Source organism: Hyperolius riggenbachi, chromosome 12 (assembly GCF_040937935.1).
Source record: "Hyperolius riggenbachi isolate aHypRig1 chromosome 12, aHypRig1.pri, whole genome shotgun sequence".
NCBI classification, from domain to species: domain Eukaryota; kingdom Metazoa; phylum Chordata; class Amphibia; order Anura; family Hyperoliidae; genus Hyperolius; species Hyperolius riggenbachi.
This window is the reverse complement of record NC_090657.1, coordinates 203,767,091-203,792,834: the sequence shown is the minus strand read 5'-3', so window position 1 is coordinate 203,792,834 and position 25,744 is coordinate 203,767,091. Positions and strand designations below refer to the sequence as shown.

The 25,744-nt window shown below is 46.7% G+C and overlaps 1 protein-coding gene across 1 annotated transcript in view; it reads right to left on the bottom strand.

The window, feature by feature from the left end:
* LUC7L3 (LUC7 like 3 pre-mRNA splicing factor) overlaps positions 1-25,486 on the bottom strand; it is a 47,146-nt gene extending 21,660 nt beyond the window's left edge. Inside the window, exons 1-4 of the mRNA XM_068263695.1 lie at positions 25,255-25,486; positions 6,157-6,223; positions 894-933; positions 665-809 (exon numbers count right to left, since the gene is read on the bottom strand). Of these exons, the coding sequence (XP_068119796.1) occupies positions 665-809; positions 894-933; positions 6,157-6,223; positions 25,255-25,353 (351 nt within the window). The 5' untranslated portion in view covers positions 25,354-25,486. The remainder of the gene's footprint in view (positions 1-664; positions 810-893; positions 934-6,156; positions 6,224-25,254) is intronic.
* Positions 25,487-25,744: the final 258 nt, after the last annotated feature.

The window sequence follows — 25,744 nt, the reverse complement described above, 5'->3', positions numbered from 1 at the left end:
TGACATGTTCCAAAACAAAGTTGCAACACGTTTCACAGGTTTATCACCACTTCATCAGCCAACAAACAAGGAGTATATGGCAGTAATAGATCAGAAATACGCTCAGCGCCTACAGAGTCACCACACAGTTGTTGTGTATATGGGACTGGAAGGATATCATATAAAGCGCTCACACCAACAAATATTTTAGTCAACTGGTATTGTTTAAAATGAATATGGCAGCCTTCATATCGCTCATTACAATTGTCCTTTAAAATGAATATGGCAGCCTCAATATCCCTCTTAGTTCAGATGTCCTTTAAACAATACCAGTTGTCTGACTGTCCTGGTGCTCCATTTAGCTGTAGTAGTGTCTGAAACACACTTGAAAGAAGCATGCAGCTAATCTTGTCAGACTACAGTCGGAGCACCTGCTCTGCATGCTTGTTAAGTGTCTATAGTTTTAGTTAGTCTTATGGGCAGGGGATCAGCAGGACAGCCATAGGCATGGCAGCCTTCATATCCCCCCTCACTACACGAGTCCTTCAAAAAAAAAAAAAAAAAATTAGTTATTTTTCGGGAAACCAGCTCAGGAAGTTGGGATGAACTTCATCACATTTACGGTTACAGAAATCTGGACTGCAGTGCTCTGCATGTGGCCACGGATTCTCTAACAATTACTTACGCCGGAAGCTTGTTGGCTCTGAGATAATGCCAGGCGTGCATGTCCCCTGCGGATCCGGCGCTCTACCTCTGCCAGTAGGCTTTGTAAATAGCGCAAGAACTCACGCTCGTATCCGACCTTCATAAACCGTGAGCTCTTCTCATACCTGAAAAGACAAAGCACAGAACTCAGCAAGCTGCGACACAAACATGCCAGCAAATCATGAAATTCAATGAAGAAAGATACCCACTGTTTACGTAAGTTCTCATCATGGATCTTTTCACACGGACCTGCACAGATAAGACAGAAGTTACTAATACTGAGCCTATCAGAGGCAATTGTGAAAAGCAACACGTAACTAAGCAAACACAAATCCAGTTGGGCGGAGGATAGGCAGCCCGTAAGAACCTACATTACTTAATACACATGCGCTGGTTTATTCAAGCCAATTGTTTTATGGGCCCACGGTAAGTTATTGTTTTAACTCTTTTTGTGAATAAAGCTTGTCCTTTTGACGTATGCAGAGTGCACTGAACGTTTTCATTATTTTATATGCACTGCCACTTTGCCATTGAATACCTAGGATAACCATTTGCATAAGGGGAGAAGACTTCCGGGATGTCACCCCCATGGGAGATCTGGCCAATGTGCTTATAACCTTATAAATTAGGTCACTACTTTTGGTTCAGAGTGGATGCTTTTCTGTGTTGATGGGATCCATTTTCTATACCCAGGAACACGGTTGGTGAGACAAGAACTGAGCATGCAATCTTTTTATATTATATTGACCTCAGTGTTCTCCCCAGGCTCTTTTGGCCGGGTGGTCTACCTGGCTAATCTTGGTGAGCACCTGGCTGTCATCTGCTTGCTGCTCCATCCTCCTATTCTTTAAGCAGAGTTGAGCTGATCCTGCATTCAACCCATCGCGCCCCACCCAGTTACTTTTTCATGCCACCCGGCTGGAAAAACATTTCTGGGGAGAACACTGGACCCGGACTGCACTGTAGGATGCAGCAGGGACATGTTTAAGGCTGCGTTTATTGCATGTATTTTGTAGTGCTGGTTTGGGGATGGTCGGAAATGGCATTTCCGATTTCACAGAAATTTGATTTCCGCCAACAGCGATTACCAATTATGCGGATTTCCGAGGAGTCTTGTATTCTCCGATTGGCTTAATATCTCGGAGTTGACTCGGAAGTACTGGACCAATCAAAGAATGCAGAATTTAACTGCGGTAATCCAAACAGCATGAAAATTTTAAGCCAATTACAATACTCAAAAATAGTCAGTAGCATACAAGTCTTGTGATTGGTCTAAAGTTACAGTAGTACTCTGATTTTAGTGGAAAATCGTCCCGTGGCTGCTGTGACAAGGCAGAAGAGCGGCTTCCTGTAGCAGGGGAACCACTGTCCTGTTTCCTTCCCATTCACAGCAGCTGTGGGATGGAGTGCTGTGAAGAAGGAGAAGAGCAGCTTCCTGTAGCAGGGGAACCACTGTCCTGCTTCCTTCCTGTTCACAGCAGCTGTGGGATGGCCTGCTGTGAAAGAAGATAACAAGCCGCATAGAGCAGAGGGGAATATAATGCTGGAAATACACTGGTTGATCCGGCAACCGATTAGCCGCCGAATCGACCCCAGCCGCCTTCCCCACGGATCGATTACCACTCGTCCCCGCCGGCGCTCCTTATCAGCCACTTGATTCCCTGCCACTGTCCGCCGGTGGAGATCGAGTGGGCGGGGGTCGAGCAGCTTGATCGGACCAGCTGATTATCAGCTGGCTGGATGAGCTGCTCGATACAGATACGTACCGTTTATCCCCAGCATCAAAGACGAAGCGGCGGCCAGCTTAAGTAACATGAGTGGCGGCCGTGAAGAAGAGCGGGCATTGGGGCAATTATACTACCCATACTGGGGCAACTAAACTCCATATACTAAGGCACATATATTAGCTATGCTGGGGTCAGTATATTACCTATACTGGGGGCAACTAAAGGTAGTCCCCGACTTACAAATAACCCGTCGATACGAACGGCATGGATTCTGTGTTTCCATTGGAACAAGCCCCCCAAAATTTTCTCAAATTGGACTTGTAGTTTGAGAAAATCGATTTAGAAAAATTCAAAGAAAAAATGGCTTTTAAACTTGTATAAGCAGGCACAGAGGGCAGAGGTGACAGAGGGGGACACTGGAGACACATGGGGGGGCACAGAGGAGGTACAGGGGACAGAGATGGCACTGTGTTCCGACTTAAGAACAGGTTCAGAACGAACCTACAGTCCCTATCTCTTGTTAACCGGGGACTACCTGTATATCTAAATACCCTACAACTGTACCCAGTCCCCAGAGAGAAGTTTGGTTTGGATAGCGGTCCCCGGGCCAAAAAAAGGTTGGGGACCCCTGCTCTAAATGGTCCAATGCTTCAGAGTTCTATGATTGGGCTAAAATCACTGAGTTGCAGTAATGCAGTATTTCTGCAGAAATCCAATTCCAGATTTGAAATGCCAAAATTTCAATTCCACCGAATCCAAACTAACATCCCTAGTGCTGGTATCCTTTGTTTTTAATTGTGAAAAGCCATCTACCATTTAACTCATTTATACAGATAGTTCCCAACTTACAAACGACCAGCCGATACGAACAGCATGGATTCTGTTTTTCCATGGAACAAATCAAATCAAAAAAAAAAAATCAAATTGGACTTTTAGTTTGAAAAAAATAGATAAAGGGAAAAAAATGGTTCTTAAACTTGTATAAGCAGGTACAGAGGGTAGAGGTGACACAGAGGGGGACACTGGAGGCACAAGGGGGGCACAGAGGAGATACAGGGGACAGAGATGGCACTGTGTTCTGACTTAAGAACAGATTCAGAACGAACTCACAGTCCCTATCTCGTTCGTGAACAGGGGACTACCTGTATCTAGTTTAGAACTAAGAGGTAAAACGATAGCATTTAAGGGAGTACTGTAAAAGAAAAAAATAAATAAATAATTAACTTACCTGGGGCTTCTCACCCCCTGCACCCACGCCAGGACAAAACCTTCCGGTCCCACGCCACGTCTCACTTCCGATTTTTGCAACTTTAATATTGCAGGCCACTGCGCCCGGCCAGAAGCATCCTGCGCAGGCACAGTATCCATACTACTGCGCAGGATACTCCTGGCGACGTGAGGGTAGCAGGGACACATGCGGCCAGGGGTATGCAGGCGCAGGATAGGTTTGTCCCTGCGTAAGCACAGGGCGCTTGGTTTGGAAGGGGTGGGGTTATCCATAGCTTTTGTAAAAAATAGACTAAGGAGTCGGAGCAATTTTGGGTACCTGGAGTAAGTGGTTTCATAACCTGAGTGGAGTCTGAAGATTTTTGTATCGATTTCACAGCCCTGATGCCTGAAATGATCAATTTGACACTTAATTCCGATGAGTGATTGCATTGTGTTTACCGGCCATTGTAACCCCCCCCCCCCCAGGAAAAAAAAAACTCCCGATTACACAAAACTAAGATTTTAATGTTTAGTAGAGAGAAGGGGGGGGGGGGGGGGGGAAATTAAGGGCACAGTGGCGGAGGAGTCGGTCATAGCTTACCATAGCTTGGAGGGACCCAGTGGTGAATCCGTGTGGTCAAGGAGAATATTGGATTTGAAGCATCCAGATTATCCAGAGGCTATCCAGTACCGAGGGTTGAATTACATTTTAACCCCTTGTCTTTCCGTCAGGTACTCTAGGTAGTTCTTGTGTCTCCTGAGCTATTAATTTTTTTTTTTTTTAAGCACAGTAATAACTTGCCTTTTCAAAAACAAACCTTGTAAATTACTCCCCCCCCCCCCCCCCTCTAATAAGTAGAAAGGGTAAACTATCACTTTAGCACTTGCAGACCTCATTTCATGGACAGACGGGCTTCTTTTAGGGCCCGTTCACACTGCACGCGTTTCCATATGCGTTTTGGAAACGCGTGCGGGGGGGCCGACACGCAGGACATCAGACATTGCATAGAGTGCAATGTCTGATGTTCACACAGCATGCGTTCCGGACCTGTGCGGTCCGGGAACGCATGCTGCACGCAGATTTTACAAAAACGCGCGGCTGTCCCATTCACTTTTCAGTGATGGGATCAGCCACGCAACGCATACGAACGCGGATGGCGTGCGTTCGTACGCGTTGCGGTCCGCACTTTGTAGTCTGAACGGTTTTTTCCACTAGGAAATGCAATTGCAATCATGCTGCAATCTCATTTCTTTCTAATTTCCACTACTACTGCAATTAAGCTTCTATACTCAGTATAGGAGGTCAATCGCACCCAAAACGCATCAGGATGAATGATAGGCAGAAAAATCAAAGGAATGGCACGAATGGAAACAGCTGCTGCATCCATTTACCTGTACCTTATTTTAACATTCAATATTTGATTTTGGATCGGAAAACAGCATAGGGAAAACGAGCCCTTAGTTGGGTCTTTTTGCTTACTATTAAAGGGAACCAGAGAGGAACAGCATGAAAAATTAGAACAAGATTTTATACATACCTGGGGCTTCTTCCAGCCCCATAAGCCTGGATCGCTCCCACGCCGCCATCCTCCGCTTCCTGGATCGGCGGTACCGGGTCCCGTCACTTCTGGCAGACGCGGACAATTGTCCGCATAACAGGGGCTCCCTCCATACTCGTACGCATGAGGCTGCGCAGTAGGCAGCCTCATGCGTATGGAGGGAGCCCCGTGTGATGCGGACATTTGGCCGCGTCTGCCGGCTGACTGGCGGCAATGACGGGACCCGGTACCGGCGGATCAAGGCAGCAGAGGACGGCAGCGTGGGAGCGATCCGGGCGTATGGGGCTGGAGGAAGCCCCAGGTATGTATAAAAGCTTCCCCCCCAAACTCTGGTTCCCTTTAAATAGATCACTTGACAAAACTATTCTTCTTAAAGGACTTACGAGGCGAAAACACAAAAAAAAGTTAATTACCTTATGGCCATTGCAGTGCTCCTAGCAGACTCTCAGCGCCTGGCCTGTCACTGTGTGGCCCTCTGTCAGCATTATCATCAAAAACGCCGCTTTAAAAAAAGTCACGTGACAAGTCACGTCTCCCCACTCTCAGCGCTGTTTCTCTCGGCTGAGGGGGCGCGGCTGACTTGTCCCTCAATCAGTCATGTGGGTGGCCGTGCGGACACGCCCACATGACGTACAGCGCAGACTGAAGGGAGCGAGGACGGGCCGGGGACAGGCCAGAGAACCTGCGCAGCCGCACTAGCGGCTAAGAACTGCGCAGATGCAGGATTTTTTTAAAGCGGCGTTTTTGATTGCAAATTGATAGGGCGACCCTGGGCAGGGTCGGGGCCTGAACTACAGCTTGGATAATGCTGACAGAGGGCCACACAGTGACAGGCCAGGTGCTGAGAGTCTGCTAGGAGCACTGAAATGGCCATAAGGTAATTAACTTTTTTTTTTAGTTTTCGCCTCGTAAGTCCTTTAAGGAAAACAAATTGCACATAAATGGCGTAAATTTGGTTTGTGATAGACTTAACTTACCTAAATCCGACCGTGTATTTGTGAACAGCTCAGCAGGACAAAATTCACACAAATAGTACTTGCACACCTGTCAGAAAACAGAACATGGTTAGGATCATAGAAATGTAATGGGAAACGTCATTACTGAACGCGTCACTAGACACAATGCTGGTAATTCATGACATCTTGCTGCAAAGCCGCTTTTCCATGTTGGCAGTAATGTGTACACATATATAGGCGGAGCAGGACAAACCCTAGGAGCCAGGCAGCATCTAAATCTTGAAGGATGTGATAAAAGGTCTGCCAGGTAAGAATGGTTCATACCTGGTCTGCTTCCTGCCTGCAGGGTTGTTGGTTAAGTGTTCGGCATCAAGAGTTAAGACATAGTAAATATTGTAAATATCACCAATATTTTACTATGGGAATTAAACCAGGCCTGAACTCATAACTTCCTCTCTGTTCGATAAGATATGCATTAGAATAATAGCCTTTAAAGGAAAAAAAGGCCTTTGTTGCAGCAGATACAAATCCTGCAATAAATCCGCAGTGTCTACTTCCTGCTTTCATATTGTTTAAAGGGAATGTCCAAGCAAAATAAAAAAATGAGTTTCACTTACTTGGGGCTTCTACCAGCCCCATGCAGCCATCCTGTGCCCTCGTAGTCACTCACTGCTGCTCCAGTCCCCCGCTGGCAGCTTGCCGACCTCAGAGGTCGGCGGGCCACATTGCGTACATTTTTACGCATTCCCGCTAGCTCAGGACCATTAACACATACATTTTTACGCATTACTGGTTCAATGTGTAAAAATGTACGATTGAACCAGTAACGCGTAAAAATGTATGTTTTAATGTTCCTGCACTAGCTGGAATGCGTAAAAATGTACGCAATGCGGCCCGCCAACCTCGCCAGCGGGGGACTGGAGCAGTAGTGAGTGTCTACGAGGGCACAGGAAGGCTGCATGGGGCTGGTAGAAGCCCCGGGTAAGTGAAACTCATTTTTTTATTTTGCTGGAACCTTCCCTTTAAGAGGGGCTTTCAGCCATACTATCAAAAACAAGTAAATATTTGCTCTACTTGCATAACATATGTATTGCACTGTCCACATTTTGATTTGTGATTTTTCTACAGAAAAAAAAAATCCTTAGCATTTCCCATTTTATCTGTTGCTATTTTGAAGCCAATCCTAATGTAATTTCCTCCCTTACTCTCCTCTGCCTGATTTGCTCACCCTTCACTATAGAACGTGCATCGTCTCAGCATGAGACATATTGGCCAGTCAGAGAGGAACAGAGGTGTGGGAGGAAAAATAGGAGGGAAAGAGACTTTCCAATAAGCCTTCCAATAAGGCTGCATTAGTTAAGTCTGAGGGGAAATAGAGAAGCAGAAAACCCAGCATGCCCTGCAAATTCCTTTTTGTGTACCAATTTTTGTGTGTACCAAATAAGAGTCAGGTAAACTGAGGAATGATCATTTATCAACAAGAAAAGTAAGTGATTTTAACTTTAGGATTGCCTGGTTAGCATCCTTACAGTGTTTACCATGGCAGAGCAGCTAATTTGTAGAGTAGATTCCTGAGCTGATACAGCTGAAAGATCAAATTCAGTGGTGAGGTAAGGGGGAATTAGACAGGCTAAACTCTTTAAATACATACAGGGTACATTTCTCCATTTTTCCTTCTGTCCTGTGCTAGAGTTCAGGTCCACTTTAAGCAGTAGAATACCTGTAATTTTACAGATATTCTACTAGCAGCAATCCCCCGTGGCCTTTTCTCCTTGTACGGTGTGGAGGCTGCCATATTTATTTCCTAATACCAGTTGCCTGGCAGTCCTATTGATCTCTTTGGCTGCAGTAGTGTCCAAGTCACAAACCTGAAATCAAGCATGCAGGCAATATGGTCAGATTTTTATCAGAAACACTGAGGTGGATGATCAGCAGAATTGCCAAACAACTGATATTGCTCATCATATCCCACCTTCCATTAACAAGCTTTAAAATTTGCATCCGAGTAGCTACATGCTAAAGGTGTCTGTCTTGGCCAAGAATCTAACCTGTAAATGCCCGCCCGCGGTTGTGTATTGGTCTGGGAAGTCAGATTAACTGACGATGAGAACGTAGCGCCCTTCATTACCCTACCAAGAAGCTGCTCCATCATGCAGTGTCTCTTCCTTCTTCCCCATAGCAACAGCACGTCATTCTGATCTACCAGAGCGACATGTCTGCATAGTGCTTGTTCCATTCATGGTCACCTGCACATTCCATTCATTGTTACTTGCAGAATCAAGCTTGACCTTGATGGATGACACAATTAGTGGGTGTGTATACATCTCGCTGCCCCTCCCACCGGTTATTTTGTTTCAGGGAGCCACCAGTGTCTTCCTCTTCTCCCTATGCTTACCCCTGTGAGAAGCTAGGTTATGATGTCACTGCACCTGGCACACTACAAGGCAGCCATGCAGTGGGCAGTCAGTGCAAGAAGTTGGTTTCAGGTCATGTGAGGAGGGAGAGGGAATCCAGGGGTTTAATGTATTTTCTCTATACTGCTTACTCTCTAACAAAAAAGTAAGCAGAAGGAGTATAGGTCCACTTGAAGAAATGTTAAAGCAAACTCAACTAGAAGTATCCCAGCATCATAGAACTGACCTGTCATAAGTGATAATTTGGTAGAGAGATTTATATAAGACAGCATAGTATGTAACTGCAAAACAAAGCAAAAAGCACGCCACAACCAACACCCAGTATAAGTTCTTTATAGTTGGACAGTAAAACATGGCGACAGGTGTCACACATACACAACGGCTCTAGTGTCCTGTGCTAAGACACATGAACTTGTGGCCTTTATGTGACATTCCTGGCTTATCTCTGACCAGGCCAAGCCAAGAACCTAGAGGGTGACATTTCCCTAATTCTGTGAGAGACAGAACAGCTGATACATGCTACAAATGTAAAGCTGCTAATCGCAGGGCCAACAGATACATGGAGACTAGGGAAGAAGACAGGAACACCAAACACAGCTTAGTACTGCACTGAAGGGAAAACATCAAACCCACTTCAATGACAAAGTGTGGCATCAAACAAAAACAGGTGAACACTAATCTCCATGTTTCTAGTGATAAGTAGTGTCCGCATCCCCCTTGGAGAGATTTCCTGATACAGAATGACTCCCAAGAGTCCCCAGCAGGGCATCAGCCACCTGAACAGAAGACAAGACAGACCTTGCAGCCTCTCTGGCTAGCAGATATGGGTAACCAAGAGGGACCACTCTATACTGAAGTACACACGTTTTCCCTATCCCGATACACAGTATAATCTTGTTATAGTAAACTAAGTGCCCAAGTCCCAAGTCAAGCCTCATAAGTACATGCAAGTAATGCCTGGTATAGTAAATCCTGATATTTGGGCTTGTTCACACCTAAGGCGTTTTCGCCTATTTTTTAGCGCAGCGATTTTAAAAATGGACGCTTGTGCAATGAATCCTTATAAGGTAGTTAATATCTGCGTGTTTCGCCTGCTTTCCGTCTAAAGCGCTGCCTGTACATTTTTGGGGTGATTTTGCTTTAAATCGAAGGTATAGAAAAAGTGCAAAACGCTCACAAAATCGCTTGGTGTGGCGATTGCATTTGCGCTTTCAGGAATAAATACATTGCATTTATTCATTTCTGGGTGAAAGTTCACTGACTGACGCCAGGAAGTGGAAAAAACAGAATCGCTCTGCAAAAGCGCTGTAAAAAAAAAAAAAAAAAAAAACGCAGCGCGTGGGTTAGCGTCGGGAGGGAAGAAAAAAAATTACTCGCAAAATTGAAAAAAACTGGCCTCAGCGATCGCGATTTTAGATGTGAACAAAGCCTGTAATAGGAATCCTGTTTTTGTCCCCTGCAGCATTTTGTATCGGGCAATAGTGGGAAGTGGGTCAGTCGGACACCCGTGAGCCGTGATCAGTGGTGGTCGCTGGAGGAAGCCAAAAGATCAAATTTCAGGGTTTTTTTCTTTTACTGCTCAGGGTCCCTTAAAAACACGCTTCCAAAAATGTCCCATTTTCTCCTAGACTGTGCAGACTGGCTACATAGTTCCATATTAATGTCTACATACTTTGTCATTAACAAGCGATATCTAAGTGGTAGAGCCCAGCCATTCTTTTGTTTTTACACTATATCCAAGGCGAAGCTCAAGAAGAAAGCCTCTGGATCCTGTACAGGCTTCCCAGGCCATCCTCCAGAACACCATTGACACTCGTGGGCCCTCAAAAGAAATGTCGGATTTCTGATCGCAGCCATGCTCCTGAACATACATGAGCGCGGCTGTACTGCGTTTGCACAACTACACTAACGCCATTGGCCGGAGCAGCTTGTGCCAAGCGGATCTGTGGAGACGTGGCCCGAATCATCCAGAAGGTCCCGGCAACCAGCAGTAGGAGTGAGGATGACCTGGGAAGCCCTACCTACCTCTGTCGGCAAGAATCCATTTTTTCACCTCTGGTTTACTTTAAAACAATTTCTTTCAGACCCATTCCAAGCACATCAGTGTAATAACTTACTAGGGAGAGTGTGTAGGAAGGTTAAAACTTTTGCAGCTGGTAATTTTGGACAGAAAATGGTGTGGATCCCTTCTATTCTTGCAGACAGTACAGACGACCAGTATGCCTAAAGCCAGGGTCACGCTTACTTGAATCACATGCAGTTTCCCCATAGTACATAGTGGAAAACGCATGCGATTCTGCCAAGTGTGACCCTGGCCTTATAGACAGATCTGAACTGGCAGCCTTCAGTTTTCGAATATAAAGCACAGGTGACAAACTCAAGGCCCACGTGTTGAAATCAGCCCTCTGTGTTTTACGTGGCTTGGGAGAGCTTTAAATGGGCATGATTGTCTCAAAGTAAATGGTACTGTTAGGTGGAAATTTTTAAAAATTCTTTTTTTAGGGGTGGTTGGAGGGGGTTCTTTGCCACCAAAACACAACTTTGTAGTAGGCTAATAGCTCCCCCCCCCCCCTTGTTCGCACCTGAACAAGCCGGAAGGCCAGAGAGCAACTTGAACTACACATCCGCGCTCTATTCAGGAAAACACTGCAGCTCCCAGCAGACAGCTGGGAATTTTCCACTGGGATGGAGCAGAATGGGATTTCATAAGTATATGCTCATACAGCTACACTGACAGAGGGCGTCAGCCAAGTGTTGCATACATACACATCCACCCACACATCACCCTGCCAGGCTTCCATTCTGATCTCTACCACTCAGGCAGACAACCCAACACATTAACCTGTTCCACGCCACAAAATTACCGTACACTAAAGGTGCCCATACATCTAGAGATGATAGGCAGATTTGAGCAATAAACATACATATATCCAGGCACATCGCCTCTAGTTAGGACATTAAATAAATTATTATTAGGGAAAGGGAGGTGCTGAAGGGGGTGTGGCTAGAAACAGCAAAAAGCTATTAACCCTTCGCACACTCACATGCAAATGTTCAAACAATTGCATTCACAGATTCACTCATCCAGGCACAACTGTTATCCCTACAGCTAAATTAAAAGCCAGGGTTTTAGTTCACAGAAGAATGCATTCTTATGCTTAATCACCTATACTGCGCAGAAGTACCCAGGTAAACATAGGTGTCCTAACTCTGGCCCTGTAACATTTTAACATTTTAGATTTGAGCAATAGACAGATCCCTCTCCAATCAAATCTGTTTAGACTAATCAAATTTGATCAGAAAGATTTGTCAGCTGCCCATACACAGCAGGCCAATTCCCGATCAATCTCATGCTGAAACTGATCCAGAATCAGCCTCGTGTTACCATATCCACCGCCTCACTGCTGCCCCCCAATGCTTAATGTGCTAAGTACACTATATACTACCTGTCTGCTGCCACCACTTGGTCTGGGCTCCCTCCGCTGTCCATACACGAGTTTCACTTAGTTGCCTAGTAACATAGGCGTGTGAAACAGCATTCGGGGTTCGTCGCATTCGACGCTCATCCCAATCTCGCTCGCAGTCACCACCGCGCACCCGACACCTTGCAGCATGTCCAACCGATAGATTTGACCAATTTCAGCCCAAAATTGGTTGCATTGTTGGTTGGCTAAGCACTCGGCGGCACAGATTTTCATCGGATTATAATCAAATTGGATGGTTTATCGGCCGCCAAGTCACCTGACATATGGCCAACATTACGCCTGCCATTCACCAACCAATTTTTAGATGATTCTATATCCAGTTACATCTTTAGGCAGATTCTAGCAACACAACCAAGTCTGCAATCTACCAATGTAGATGTACCCCGCCAAGCACAAATGGCCAGTACACTATCCCATAAGGCCCTCCCATTCAACACTGAACTGGAATAATAAGTTATAGTAAAAAGTGCCTGTAAATGTTCAACAGCCAAAAGTTTAAAGAGAATCTGTATTTTAAAAAATATGCCCCTGGGGGGGGGGTACCCCCCTCAGGATTCTATCGAGGATTCCCCCGTCCTCTGGCCCATGGTGGTCTCACTGCGGGTCCACAAACAGTGAGCATGTAAATATTTACGTTTCCAGCTCCAGCGCAGGCGCCGCTCTGGCCTCGGAAATAGACGCTAGTAGCTGATCCCAATAGAGTCCGCTCTACTGCGCAGTAGAGCGGGCCCGACTGGAATCTACTATTTCCGCGCTGAGAGCAGCAACAGCGCCACCCATTGGAGCCAGGGAAGGTAAATATATCAAGTGAGGATTGCGGGGCACTTCGGGGGAGCCAGCGCTGGATTGCCTGCAGCTACAGGGATGGGGGGGGGGGAGCCTCTTTGGGACCCCGAGGCTTCCCTTTCCCAAAGTACCAGCCAGGAGACTTCAAAAATCGTAAGAGAACACAGAGGCATATCCCTGTCTCTGTATTGCCGCCTCAAAGTCCCCCCAGGGTCTCCTGTGCCTCCCTGTAAAAAGCGCTAGGCTAGCAACAATCTCCTTGTAGCTAGCAATGTATTTACCTCCATCCTGTCATTCAATGCACGCTCCCCGCCTCCTGTGAGCTTCCTCCAATTGGAAGCTAAGCCGCGACCCAGGAAGTACCTGCCAGGTCACGGCTTAGCTTCCAATTGGAGGAAGCTCACGGAGGTGGGCAGCCATATAGAATGACAGGATGGAGGTAGATACACGGCTAGCGACAAGGAGATTGTCGATAGCCTAGCGCTTTTTACAGGGGGGCAAAGGAGACCCCGGGGGGACTTAGAGGCAGCAATACAGAGACACAGAAGCATGTCATAGCACACAGGATATGCCACGGTGTTCTCTTACGATTTTAAATACCCACCTCGGGTTCCCTTTAAAATAACTGGGTTCTGCCAGAACAGTGTATAACTTTTCACTTTTCTATAGCGACTATTAAATGGCTGAGAACTATCACATCAACCTATGCCACTATCTTTATTGTAGGTTATCCCTCCTATCCTTCACTGAACCCCTTATTTAATAATCTCTCCTTTATCACTTTACACACATTTGCACATTAGTATTAATCTATAAGTATTAACCTACAACATCACCACACTCCCAATTACACCCCTTTATTATAAGTTCAAAACTAATATGTCACCCTACCCCTTCCACTGCCTTCCTTATTCATATATTTTTTTTTAAACAAATTTTTTATTAGGACAAAGGGTATAACAAAAAATACATGTCCACATTCACAGAGGTTAAATTCAATGCAAATATCAACAAGGACAAGTTTGATATGATCTAGGATTATTTGAGTCCCAAGTCAATTGTTTTCCCCTCCCAACCTCCCCTCAAAACCATGTCCTTATTCATATTTATAACCATCTATACCTTCCACCGATGTCTTATTACTGTATACCGTGTTTCCCCAAATGTAAGGTCTCTCCTGAAAATAAGCCCTAGTATATATTTTGAGTATGCTCGAACTATAAAGGTAGCCATACACTGGTCGATGTGCCATTAGATCGACCAGCTGACAGATCCCTATCTGATCGAATCTGATCAGAGAGGGATCGTATGGCTGCCTTTACTGCAAACAGATTGTGAATCGATTTCAGCCTGAAACCGATTCACCATCTGCTGAGCTGCTCCTGCCGCCTGTCCCCCCCCCCGTATACATTACCTGAAGCTGGCTCCCGGGCATCTTCTCCGCATTGCACGGCTCTGTTCCGGATCCATTACGGCGCTTCCTGTGTTACTCCGTGACCAGGAAGTTCAAATAGAGCACCCTCTATTAGAACTTCCTGGTCACTGCAGTGACACAGGAACCGCCGGGATCGGATGGAGCCGGAACAGAGCCGTGCAGCATGGAGAAGACGTCCGGGAGCCAGCCTCAGGTAATGTATACCTGATCGGATCGGCCGCCGCTAGCGACGCGCACTTTACCCGCGGGCGATCGAGGGTAATTTCCCGCACGGCGCGATCGACGGACCGATCCGATTTCGGGAGGGAATCGGAGGCTGCGTTTACCGCGAACGATTGGCAGCAGATTTGATCCCAGGATCGAATCTGCTGTCGAAACGGCGGGGAATCGAGACAGTGTATGGCTACCTTAAGCCCTCCCCCTAAAAGAGCTAGCGGCAGTCAGACTTGCAGCTCTCCCTAAAACAAGCCCTAAGCGGCAGACCAGCTCCCTCCCCACTTGCCTGCCCGCTTTACTTCCTCTGATCCCGCTCCTGGCACCCTCCTGAAGTCTGGACCCCCTGCTGCTTATTCGCAGCATAATTCACACAGATTAGCGGTGACATGTGGTAAAGGCAGCTTATGTGTCCAGTAAAGGCGCTGCCCTATACAGGAAGTAAACAGAGATCACTTCCTGTATAGGGCAGCACACTTCCTGGATTATTAGCGTCTGCTCTCGTCTAGCACAACACCCTATGACTCTCACTGGTCCACTTTATTACATTAGGGATGGTTCTCATGGGCTTCAGCAGGCAGCTGAACTGAAAAGAAAAGCTGTAGCCATCTGTCACCAACGTTGCATTTTCTCTGTACTTGCATCCACTGACTTCATCTCCCAGCATGCATGCGCACACAACACTGCCGAGAAGTTGAAAATTCAGCACAGTGCATATAATGCTCATCACCCCAATGGCATACACTCCATTAACCACTTGCCGACCGCCCACAGCCCATTGGCGGCGGCAAAGTGGACGCCTAAAGGACCGCAATACGCCTTCAGGCGGCGCGTCCTTTAGGCATGCCGGGGGAGCGATCGCGTCATTGATGACGCGCGCTTCCCCCGGCAACTGGCTCCGCCCACCCGCCGTAACATCCCGCCGGCCATACGGAAGCGCCGGCGGGATGTTAACCCCGCGATCGCCGCTACAAAGTGTATAATACACTTTGTAATGTATACAAAGTGTATTATACAGGCTGCCTCCTGCCCTGGTGATCCCAGTGTCCGAGGGACCACCAGGGCAGGCTGCAGCCACCCTAGTCTGCACCCAAACACACTGATCTGCCCCCCCCCGCCCACTGATCGCCCACAGCACCCCTCAGACCCCCCCCCTGCCCACCCCCCAGACCCCTGTTTGCACCCAATCACCCCCCTAATAACCCATCAATCACTCCCTGTCACTATCTGTCAACGCTATTTTTTTTTTATCCCCCCCCCCTGTCCCCTCCTGATCACCCCCCCACCCCTCAGATTCTCCCCAGACCCCCCCCCCCCCTGTGTACTGTATGCATCTATCTTCCCTGATAACCTGTCAATCACCCGTCAATCACCCATCAATCACCCCCTGTCACTGACACCCAACAATCAGCCCCTAACCTGCCCCTTGCGGGCAATCTGATCACCCACCCACACCAATAGATCGCCCGCAGATCCGACATCAGATCACCTCCCAAATCCATTGTTTACATCTATTCTCTCCTCTAAACACCCACTAATTACCCATCAATCACCCATCAATCACCCCCTATCACCACCTGTCACTTTTACCTATCAGATCAGACCCTAAGTTAGTGGAAAATGACACTTTGTGAAAAAAACAATAAAAATCAATTTTCCGCTAACTTGACAAAAAATAAAATCTTCTATGAACTCACCATACTCCTAACGGAATACCTTGGGGTGTCTTCTTTCTAAAATGGGGTCATTTGTGGGGTTCCTATACTGCCCTGGCATTTTAGGGGCCCTAAACCGTGAGGAGTAGTCTGGAAATCAAATTCCGCAAAATGACTTGTGAAATCCTAAAGGTACTCATTGGACTTTGGGCCCTTTAGCGCAGTTAGGGTGCAAAAAAGTGCCACACATGTGGTATCGCCGTACTCGGGAGAAGTAGTACAATGTGTTTTGGGGTGTATTTTTACACATACCCATGCTGGGTGGGAGAAATAACTCTGTAAATGGACAATTGTGTGTAAAAAAAATGAAAAAATTGTCATTTACAGAGATATTTCTCCCACCCAGCATGGGTATGTGTAAAAATACACCCCAAAACACATTCTACTACTTCTCTTGAGTACGGCAATACCACATGTGTGGCACTTTTTTGCAGCCTAACTGCGCTAAGGGGCCCAAAGTCCAATGAGCACCTTTAGGCTTTACAGGGGTGCTTACAAATTAGCACCCACCAAAATGCGAGGACAGTAAACACACCCCACAAATGACCCCATTTTGGAAAGTAGACACTTCAAGGTATTCAGAGAGGGGCATGGTGAGTCCGTGGCAGATTTCATTTTTTTTTGTCGCAAGTTAGAAGAAATGGATTCTTTTTTTTTTTTTCCTTTTTTTTTGTCACAAAGTGTCATTTTCCGCTTACTTGTGACAAAAAATAATATCTTCTATGAACTCACTATGCCTCTCAGTGAATACTTTGGGATGTCTTCTTTCCAAAATGGGGTCATTTGGGGGGTATTTATACTATCCTGGAATTCTAGCCCCTCATGAAATATGACAGGGGGTCAGAAAAGTCATAGATGCTTGAAAATGGCAAAATTCACTTTTTGCACCATAGTTTGTAAACGCTATAACTTTTACCCAAACCAATAAATATACACTGAATGGTTTTTTTTTTAATCAAAAACATGTTTGTCCACATTTTTCGCGCTGCATGTATACAGAAATTTTACTTTATTTGAAAATTGTCAGCACAGAAAGTTAAAAAAATCATTTTTTTGCCAAAATTCATGTCTTTTTTGATGAATATAATAAAAAGTAAAAATCGCAGGAGCAATCAAATAGCACCAAAAGAAAGCTTTATTAGTGACAAGAAAAGGAGCCAAAATTCATTTAGGTGGTAGGTTGTATGAGCGAGCAATAAACCGTGAAAGCTGCAGTGGTCTGAATGGAAAAAAAGTGGCCGGTCCTTAAGGGGTAGAAAGACTGTGGTCCTCAAGTGGTTAAAGCAGACCCAAACTAAACTTTTTTTAATTCAAAATATTTAGTTGCACCACGCTGACACATACAAAGATAAATAAACACTCCTTCAAGCCTATGAGCATTTCAGTGCATGCTTTTCACCCTTCTCTTCATAACTAGGGTTATACAGGTGGCAGCCATTCGCAATTCCTCCTTTGCCAGACACCTGCTACTACACCAGTTTGCCGGTTTCTGTCCTGGCAACATGAAAGGGAGGGGTTCCTCCATTAAAGCAGAATATAACCCTGCATTTCAACTTTGCTCTAAAACATTATTTACAGTATATTATATGCAACCAGCATTTTTTTTTACTAGACCAGCATTGGAAGGGTTACACAGAGCTTTAAAGTTCCTGGAAATGTCTGCAGATGCATCCGAAGCTGACTTAGATACATTTATGTAAACAAAATGTATCTAAGTGTTGAATGTGACTCACTCTGACTGAGAAGGAGCTGTAGGACAGCCAAAGAGTGTGTAACATTTCTCAATAGATACATTTAACTAACTAGAATGTAACAATCTGAACTTCTGCATATCTCTCCACAGAACTTTAAACCTCTGTGTGTAACCCTTCCAATGCTGGTCTAGTAAAAAAAAAAAATGCTTTTTGCATATAATATGCTGTAAATAATGTTTTAGAGCAAAGTTGAAACGCAGGGTTATATTCCGCTTTAAATGTAAAATATTTTATATTTGTCATCATGCAGCTGAAAAAAGGCTGCTATTATTATAATTTAGAAAATAGATTTTATTTCTGAAATCTTGTATTTTGAATTTTGGTCCACTTTAAATAGAACCTGAGGTGAGACATTATGGAGGCTGACATGTAACTTTTTTTTCAGAATAGACGACGCTCCTAGGTTTAGAGTGTAAAAAACAACAACCTAGGTGCGTCTATATTGCAGGGGTGTCTTATGGACCTTTTATCCCATAAAACTGTATTTGTGCTACTCAATCTACGCTAATTCCCGTCACCTCTACCACTATACGGTCACCTCTATTACACTACACGGTCCTTAACTACACTACAGTTTCCTTTAAACTGATCCTCAACTGAAAAACAAAAAGTTTCACTTACCTGGGGGCTTGGACCAGCCCCCTGCAGCCCTCCTGTGCCCACGGCGTGCTGAACCGGTAATGCATGACATATGTTACCCCTGACACACATAGCAGTGTTCTCCCCAGAATCAAACAAGTGGGCGGGCCGCCCACTTCAAATTAAGCACCGCCCGGCTGGTTTCACGTGATCTATCAAGACGCGCTGGGCTCTCTTACAAAATGGCAAAACCCAGCGCTGTCCTGAATCTGCTCTGCTTTTCTGAGTACAAACTCTTCTGCTTCCCGGCAGACTCGTACATTCATTGGCTCAGCGCGTGGTGAGAGGTGGGACCATCTGCGCTAGCCTATAGACTGTGAGGGGCGTGTTAGAGGCTGTCTGCTTGCCGGAGTTTACATAGCAGGGAGACTCGAGCCTGTATGAGGTACGCGCACATGGTTTGGCAGACGGGGATTTATTGATGTAGTCACAGTTTCCAAATACCACAGCTTCTCCCTCTGCTTGTACTCCTCACAGCCAGGTCCCTTCTCTCTGCAAGCGTCCAGCATGTCAGGCTCTACCTCCAGCTACTGCTGTCCTCCGTATTTTTCTGATAGCCGGGACGGCACGGCATGGTTACGCTTAAGCAAGCGAGTCACGCTTTCTAGACCTCACAGCGTGTGGCCAGCTAATGGAGCATGGCAGCCCGCACAGTAATGCTGTCCCTCACTCCTTACATTCCATCTGGGCTTGCTCTGGTCTGACTCCTGTGACCACTGACCAGGTCACATAGAGTTCATTCATGCCTGTATATAGCAGGAGAGGCCGAGCCATTTTAGTTTCCTCAATTCCTACTGCACTGTCTGTGCGAGAGGTGAGGGCCAGATCCTGTACTGCTAAATGAAAAAAAAAATTCTGAATGGACTGCAGTCTGCCTCCATTTCCTGCCCCCATCCTGCCACCTCTGCCCAGCATTTTTCAAAAAGGTCTGTACCTTGTATCCTCTGCCTTCACCCACCCCTAGTCCTACCATTCCTTGCCCAGAGGCACCATTGCTACAAGACCTCACTGCTTTTTCTATACTGTATAGCAGATCTCCACTGCTGCAGCACAGATACATTTAGGTAAAGAACAGTATTTTCTGTGTCATCTGACAGGCAGCCATGCGCTGTAAACCTGCACAGGGCTGTATAGCAGCGTGGCTTAATTTTATAACCAACACTGATACACAGCTCTGGGTGGGCTTACAGCATTTAGTCGCCTTTCAGATGACGCAAAGGGCTCACATGTCACTGCTTTTACCAGTACTGCTGCAGGGAGATATTTAGAAGGGCACTATCTGCATGGAGTCTGTATGTTCTCCCTGTGTCTGCATGGGTTTCTGCTGGGCACTCCAGTTTCCTCCCAAATCCCAAAACCATACAGATAAGTTCACTGGCTTCCCCCTAAATTAGCCATAGACTACAGTACATACAATACACACATATGACTATGGTAGGAACTAGACTGAGCCACTTTAATGGACAGTTAAGTGACAAGACAACTTACGCTGTACAGCGCTGCGGAATTTGTCTGAGCTGCTATATAAATACTTAAAGAGAACCCGAGGTGGGTTTGAAGATTATTATCTGCATACAGAGGCTGGATCTGCCTATACAGCCCAACCTCTATTGCTATCCCAAACCCCCCCTAAGGTCCCCCTGCACTCTGCAATCCCTCATAAATCACAGCCACGTTGCTGACAAACAGCTTGTCAGAGCTGGCTGTGTTTATCTCTATAGTGTCAGTCTGCTGCTCTCCCCGCCTCCTGCAGAACTCCGGTCCCCGCCTGCATCTCTTCCCTCCCTGCTGATTGGAGGGAAGGGATGGGGGCAGGGATCGGAGCTATGCAGGAGGCGGGGGAGCAGCTGAGACTGACACTACAGATGTAAACACAGCCTCAGAGCATGACTGTGATTTATGAGGGATTGCAGAGTGCAGGGGGACCTTAGTGGGGTTTGGTATAGCAACAGAGGCTGGGCTGTATAGGAAGATCCAGCCTCTGTATGCAGATAACATTCTTTAAACACACCTCGGGTTCTCTTTAAATAATAATAATAGTGGGCACTCACCACCAATGAGTAGGTAAGCAATATATGGATGGGGGTGGTTTGAGGGTGAGACGGGGTAGTAAATACCACATACATTTTCCTGTCGCACCCCATCCGGCTACTTTTTCATGCCACCCGGCTGGAAAAAATTTCTGGGGAGAACACTGCATAGCGTGGATGGAGCCAGCGGTATTGTGGACCTTGCGGTTCTGCACAGCAGTAGGTGGCCGGTGCCCCTGCCTACCACTGCAACAGAAGAGGAGCGCACTGCCAGGAGGTGAAGATCAAAGAGGATTGGGGAAGATGCAGGACCCGGAGCAAAGGGGAGAGGGTCGTGGCAGAAAGAGCAGGTATAGTATACCCGTAGATGACCTGCACACTCTGCATGGCTATATTCCATATCTTTGAAATATAAGACGCACCCACTCCCCTCCCCCCCCCCCCCCCCAGTTTTCGAGGAGAAAAAGTGCAGCTTATATTCCAAAAAATAAGGTATTTCATTTTAAAAATGCACATTGCCTGGCTCTCCTGCTGATCCACTGCTGCTAATACTTATGCTGGGTATACACGGGTCGATCCGGCGGGCGATTAGCCGCCGGATCAACCACCGCCGCGTCCCCGCTCGTATTGATTCCCACTCGATATCAATCGAGCCATCAGCGGCTCAATTGATAAGGGGGCATCGAGCCGTGTATGCCCAGCATTAGAGCAGCGTTTCCCAAATCTGTCCTTGCAACTCCCAAACAATGCATGTTTTACAGGCAACCTCACCTATGCACAGGTGGGGTAATTAGTGTCTCAGCCAAGTGCATTCCATGTAGCTAAGACACTAATTACCCCACCTGTGTATAGGTGAGGTTGTCAGCAAAACTTGCACTTTAGGGAGTCACGAGGAAAGGTTTGAGGAACACTGAGGACTCGTTCCCATTGCATTCCGATAGTGTCTGTTCGCGTTGGCAGTTTTTTTGGGGGATTTTGTTCCTTTCCCGGCACTTGAGTGGGCAATGTGTTTTTTTTTTTTTTTTTTTAAGGGCTTTTCTAAGCACTTTTCCAGAGCAGTTTTTTAATTCACTCCCTGACCCAAGTCAGGAAGTGAACTCTTTGATCCAGAAAATACAATATTTATTCTTAAAAACGCGAGCGCAATCGCTGCACTATGTGATTTGAGCGTTTTTCCTATACCTTCCATTGAGGGCAAAATCACCCAGAAAATGGTCCATGCAGCACTTATGTCAACTGACAGGGTACGGAACACCCCAATCTGAACTACACCATAAGAAAGCGTAGTGTAGCCACTTTCAGAGCGCTTTTGAAAAATCGACAGCGCCTCTAGTGTGAACGAGCCCTGAACAAGCATGCAGATCAGGTGTTTCTAACAAAAACCTGCCAAGATTAGCCATATGTTTGTTTTATGCAAAATACACACCATACCATTTTTTTTTTGGTACTTATCCGTTAGCCGGGCGCATCCGGCAGGTGGCGCTGTTGTAGCGAATTTCGATGCGCTGGGTTGTATCTAATTCCATTCATACTTCAACGTAGTACTGTGTGAATGGAAGCGCCGCAGGTGGCGCTAATTACATTGATACGTTGATAACAATACAGTGTTAATGGCAAGGAATACATTGTATTTGAAGTGGCTGGCACTTTTACATGGAATTCAAATGAAGGCGGCGGCAATGCAGATGAAGCCGCCGCCTTCCTCTGTTCTTCTTCTCCCCCTTTGCCCTCCTCTCGCTTCTACAATGCTGGCAGCCTGCGGGGACATGCGTCTCCCCCCAGAGTCGTTCGTCACGGCAAGGAATCCTGCTTGTTTCCTTGCGACGAACGACTGTGGGGGGGGGGGGGGGGGGGCAGGGTTGTATAGTTGAGAGAGGGCAAAGGGGGAGAAGAAGAACAGATGAAGGCAGCGGCTTCATCTGTTACATTGCTGCCGCCTTCATTTGAATTCCATTAAGTGCCAGTGCCGGCCACTTCAAATGCAATGTATTCCTTGCCATTAACACTGTATTGTTATCAACGTATCAATGTAATTAGCGCCACCTGCGGCGCTTCCATTCACACAGTACTACGTTGAAGTATGAATGGAATTAGATACAACCCAGCGCATCGAAATTCGATACAACAGCGCCACCTGCCGGATGCGCCCGGCTAACGGATAAGTACCTTTTTTTTTTTTGCTCGAACGATTTTCTTATCAATTTCCATTCACTTCTATGAGGATTCAACCAGAAAAACGATTGAAAATAAGATCGAACATTCTGGAATTTATCCAACGAACACCATCCATCCAACAGAACATTGTATAGTGTGTACTTAGCATTAGGTGTGATACAGATACTACTGACTACTGAATGATCAATGAGATGCAAATATTTCCACGTTCATGCAGATTTATGTACATTTTTATGCAAATTTATGCAGTGTTCCCCCCAGGCTCTTTCCACCCGGCTAATTTTGGTTAGCACCCGGATGTCCTCAGCTCACCTCCTCCTATGCTGAGTTGCACACAGAAGCACCAGCCCTGCATTCTCTCATCGTGTCCCACCCGGCTAGAAAAAAATTCTGGGGAGAACACAGATATGAAAATGGACCAATCAAATCCTACCTAGGTTTAAATTGATTGGTCAATTTTCAAGCTGAATATATTTGCATGAAATTTACAGAATCCTGCATGAACTTGGAAGTATTTGCATCTCACTGATCATCTCTACTACTGGCTAGAAAAACCATCAGGATTGCCAGGCAAATGGTATAGTTTAAAAAGGAAATAAATGTTTTCTCACAGCTTGGTCCTGTAAAAGAACTTCCGAGGCAAGGGGGCTTAAACATATTTTACACACCTGGGGGGAGTGCCCTCGCAGCAGCGTCCGTCCTCCGCGTCGTCCTGTTGGCTGCCTGTGAAGATCGCGATCCCGCTGGAGGCGTCGCACTCCTGCAGAAGACGCGACCTGTCGGGTTCGTAATTGTCACAGGCGGTCATTGGGACAATGCAGTGGACCAGGGCTGCGGTAAGGGCACGAGACAACTGCTATGGGCTGGAAGACGCCCCAGGTGAGTAAAATTTAAGTCCACTCGCTTTGGAAGTCCTTTAAACAGATCAGGTCATCTTAGCTCTTAATCCGCACCTGACTTGAGGACCGCCTTACACCGTTAATAGGGCTGTGGTGGCACACAGGGATTTCTCAATTCGGGTGGCGGCAATAGCTGGACCCCAAATTGCATGTCTCCCCTGTTTGCTACTAAGAGGGTTGGGACAGGGATTGAGGGAATCATCAATATTTACCTACAAAGTGCTGCGCCTCTGACCCCCGCCCTGTAGGCGATAAATCAGCTCATCCGCCAGGTTGGCAGCACCTGCCAGCTTTTGTCATTTCCAGAAATGTCTTGCGCACGCTGCAATGCATTATGGGACTTACATGGACTTTAGCACCAGCTCACGTACTCATACTAGCTCCTAGTTCAACATTTCTCAAACCTGTCAACTGTGCCACGTTTTGCAGGCAACATCACCTATGCACAGGTGGGATAATTGAACTGTACCAGAGCTGACAAAAACAGATTTTATACATACCTGGGGCTTCCTCCAGCCCTATCTGCCTGGATCACTCCCACCGATGTCTGCAGCTCCGTGAACCGGGTCCCCGCACCACCATCAGTTGGAGCCAGTCTAGTGTAAGTAGCGAGCTGTTTGCGTATCTCTCCAGCAGCTGCTGGAGAGATATGTAGAGGAGCGCACTTTTCCTGCGTAGACTGTCCGCGATGACGAAAGTGTGGGGACCCGGTTCGCGGAGCTGCAGTCATCGGACGGCAGAGTGGGAGTGATTCAGGCAGATGGGGCCGGAGGAAGCGCCAGGTATGTATAAAATCTTTATTTTCTCAGCTCTGAGTCCTTTTAAGTGTCAGCTACATAGAATCCACCTGAGACACTAATTACCCCACCTGTGCATAGGCGAGGTTGCCGTTAACCACCATCCTAGTTGCATGGTTATGTACTCCATAAAATACTGCAGACATCAGCAATGTGATTAATGGAGCCAACCACATGTCCCTACACTATCACCATTATTACTGATTATGACTCCTCCCCTACAACAACTGTACACAACCCCCCTCTCCATCACACGTCCTTTACACAAAGCCTCCCTTTATTACTGCAAACTATCCCCCACACTGCCTTTACAACCAGCATGGAAATAATTTACAGAAAAGCATGCAGAGGAGATGCCCATGGTGCAGACCATGAACAGCTAAATGCCCATGGTGCAAACCATGCATAGCGGAGTAGTCCATGGCGACCACGCACAGCTAAGGTTGCCACCTCATCCCTTTAAATGACACATCTAAGCTATACAGTTTCTGGGGCTACTCACACATAACCAGTGCCTAAACCACATCTAACTAGCCACAAGGCATGTATAATTCATATGTGCCAGTATTTTAAGGGATGAAGTGGCAACCCTGCGCACAGTTGCCCGTGGCGACCAGGCACAGTGCAGTTGCCCGTGGTGAACAGTCAGGTTTCGGCTGTTGGAAGGCCTCTGTCTGGCGGATGGGGTCTCTGGTAAATCCCCACACACACTAGCTGTCAGCGTGCTCAGCGCTCCCTCATGGCCGGTAGGCGCACAGGCCCAGACACGTGACTCACGTTCTCGTCATCCCAGCGCACGTTGCACCGTTTCTCGTCCGGCGCCAGGTTCCGATCCCGGCCCATTAACTCATCCAACAGCTGCGCGGCGGATAACATGGCGGCGCCTCTCCCGGTTTCTCCCGCTCAGGCGCTCACTGCTCGCCGTGCGACAAAATGGCTGCTTGAGCTTTCTTCCCACACTGCACGGCGAGTCCCTACAGGGCCGCCCTCTCTCCGCCCATCTAATGAGACTGGTCACACCCATCAGGAGGAAAAGCTGCGGGGACCGCTAACCCAGTATGTCACGTGACACTCCTTCCTAATGCCTGCCTGTGGCCCAGTGCACATCAAAAACCTCTTGCAGATCCGCAAAACGCTAGAGGAATTTGGAGCAGATAGGCCTGGTGCACATCAAAACCCGCTAGCAGATCCGCAAAATGCTAGCAGATTTTGAAACGCCTTTTCTTCTTTTTCTGTAGCGTTTCACCTAGCATTTTGCGGTTTTGTG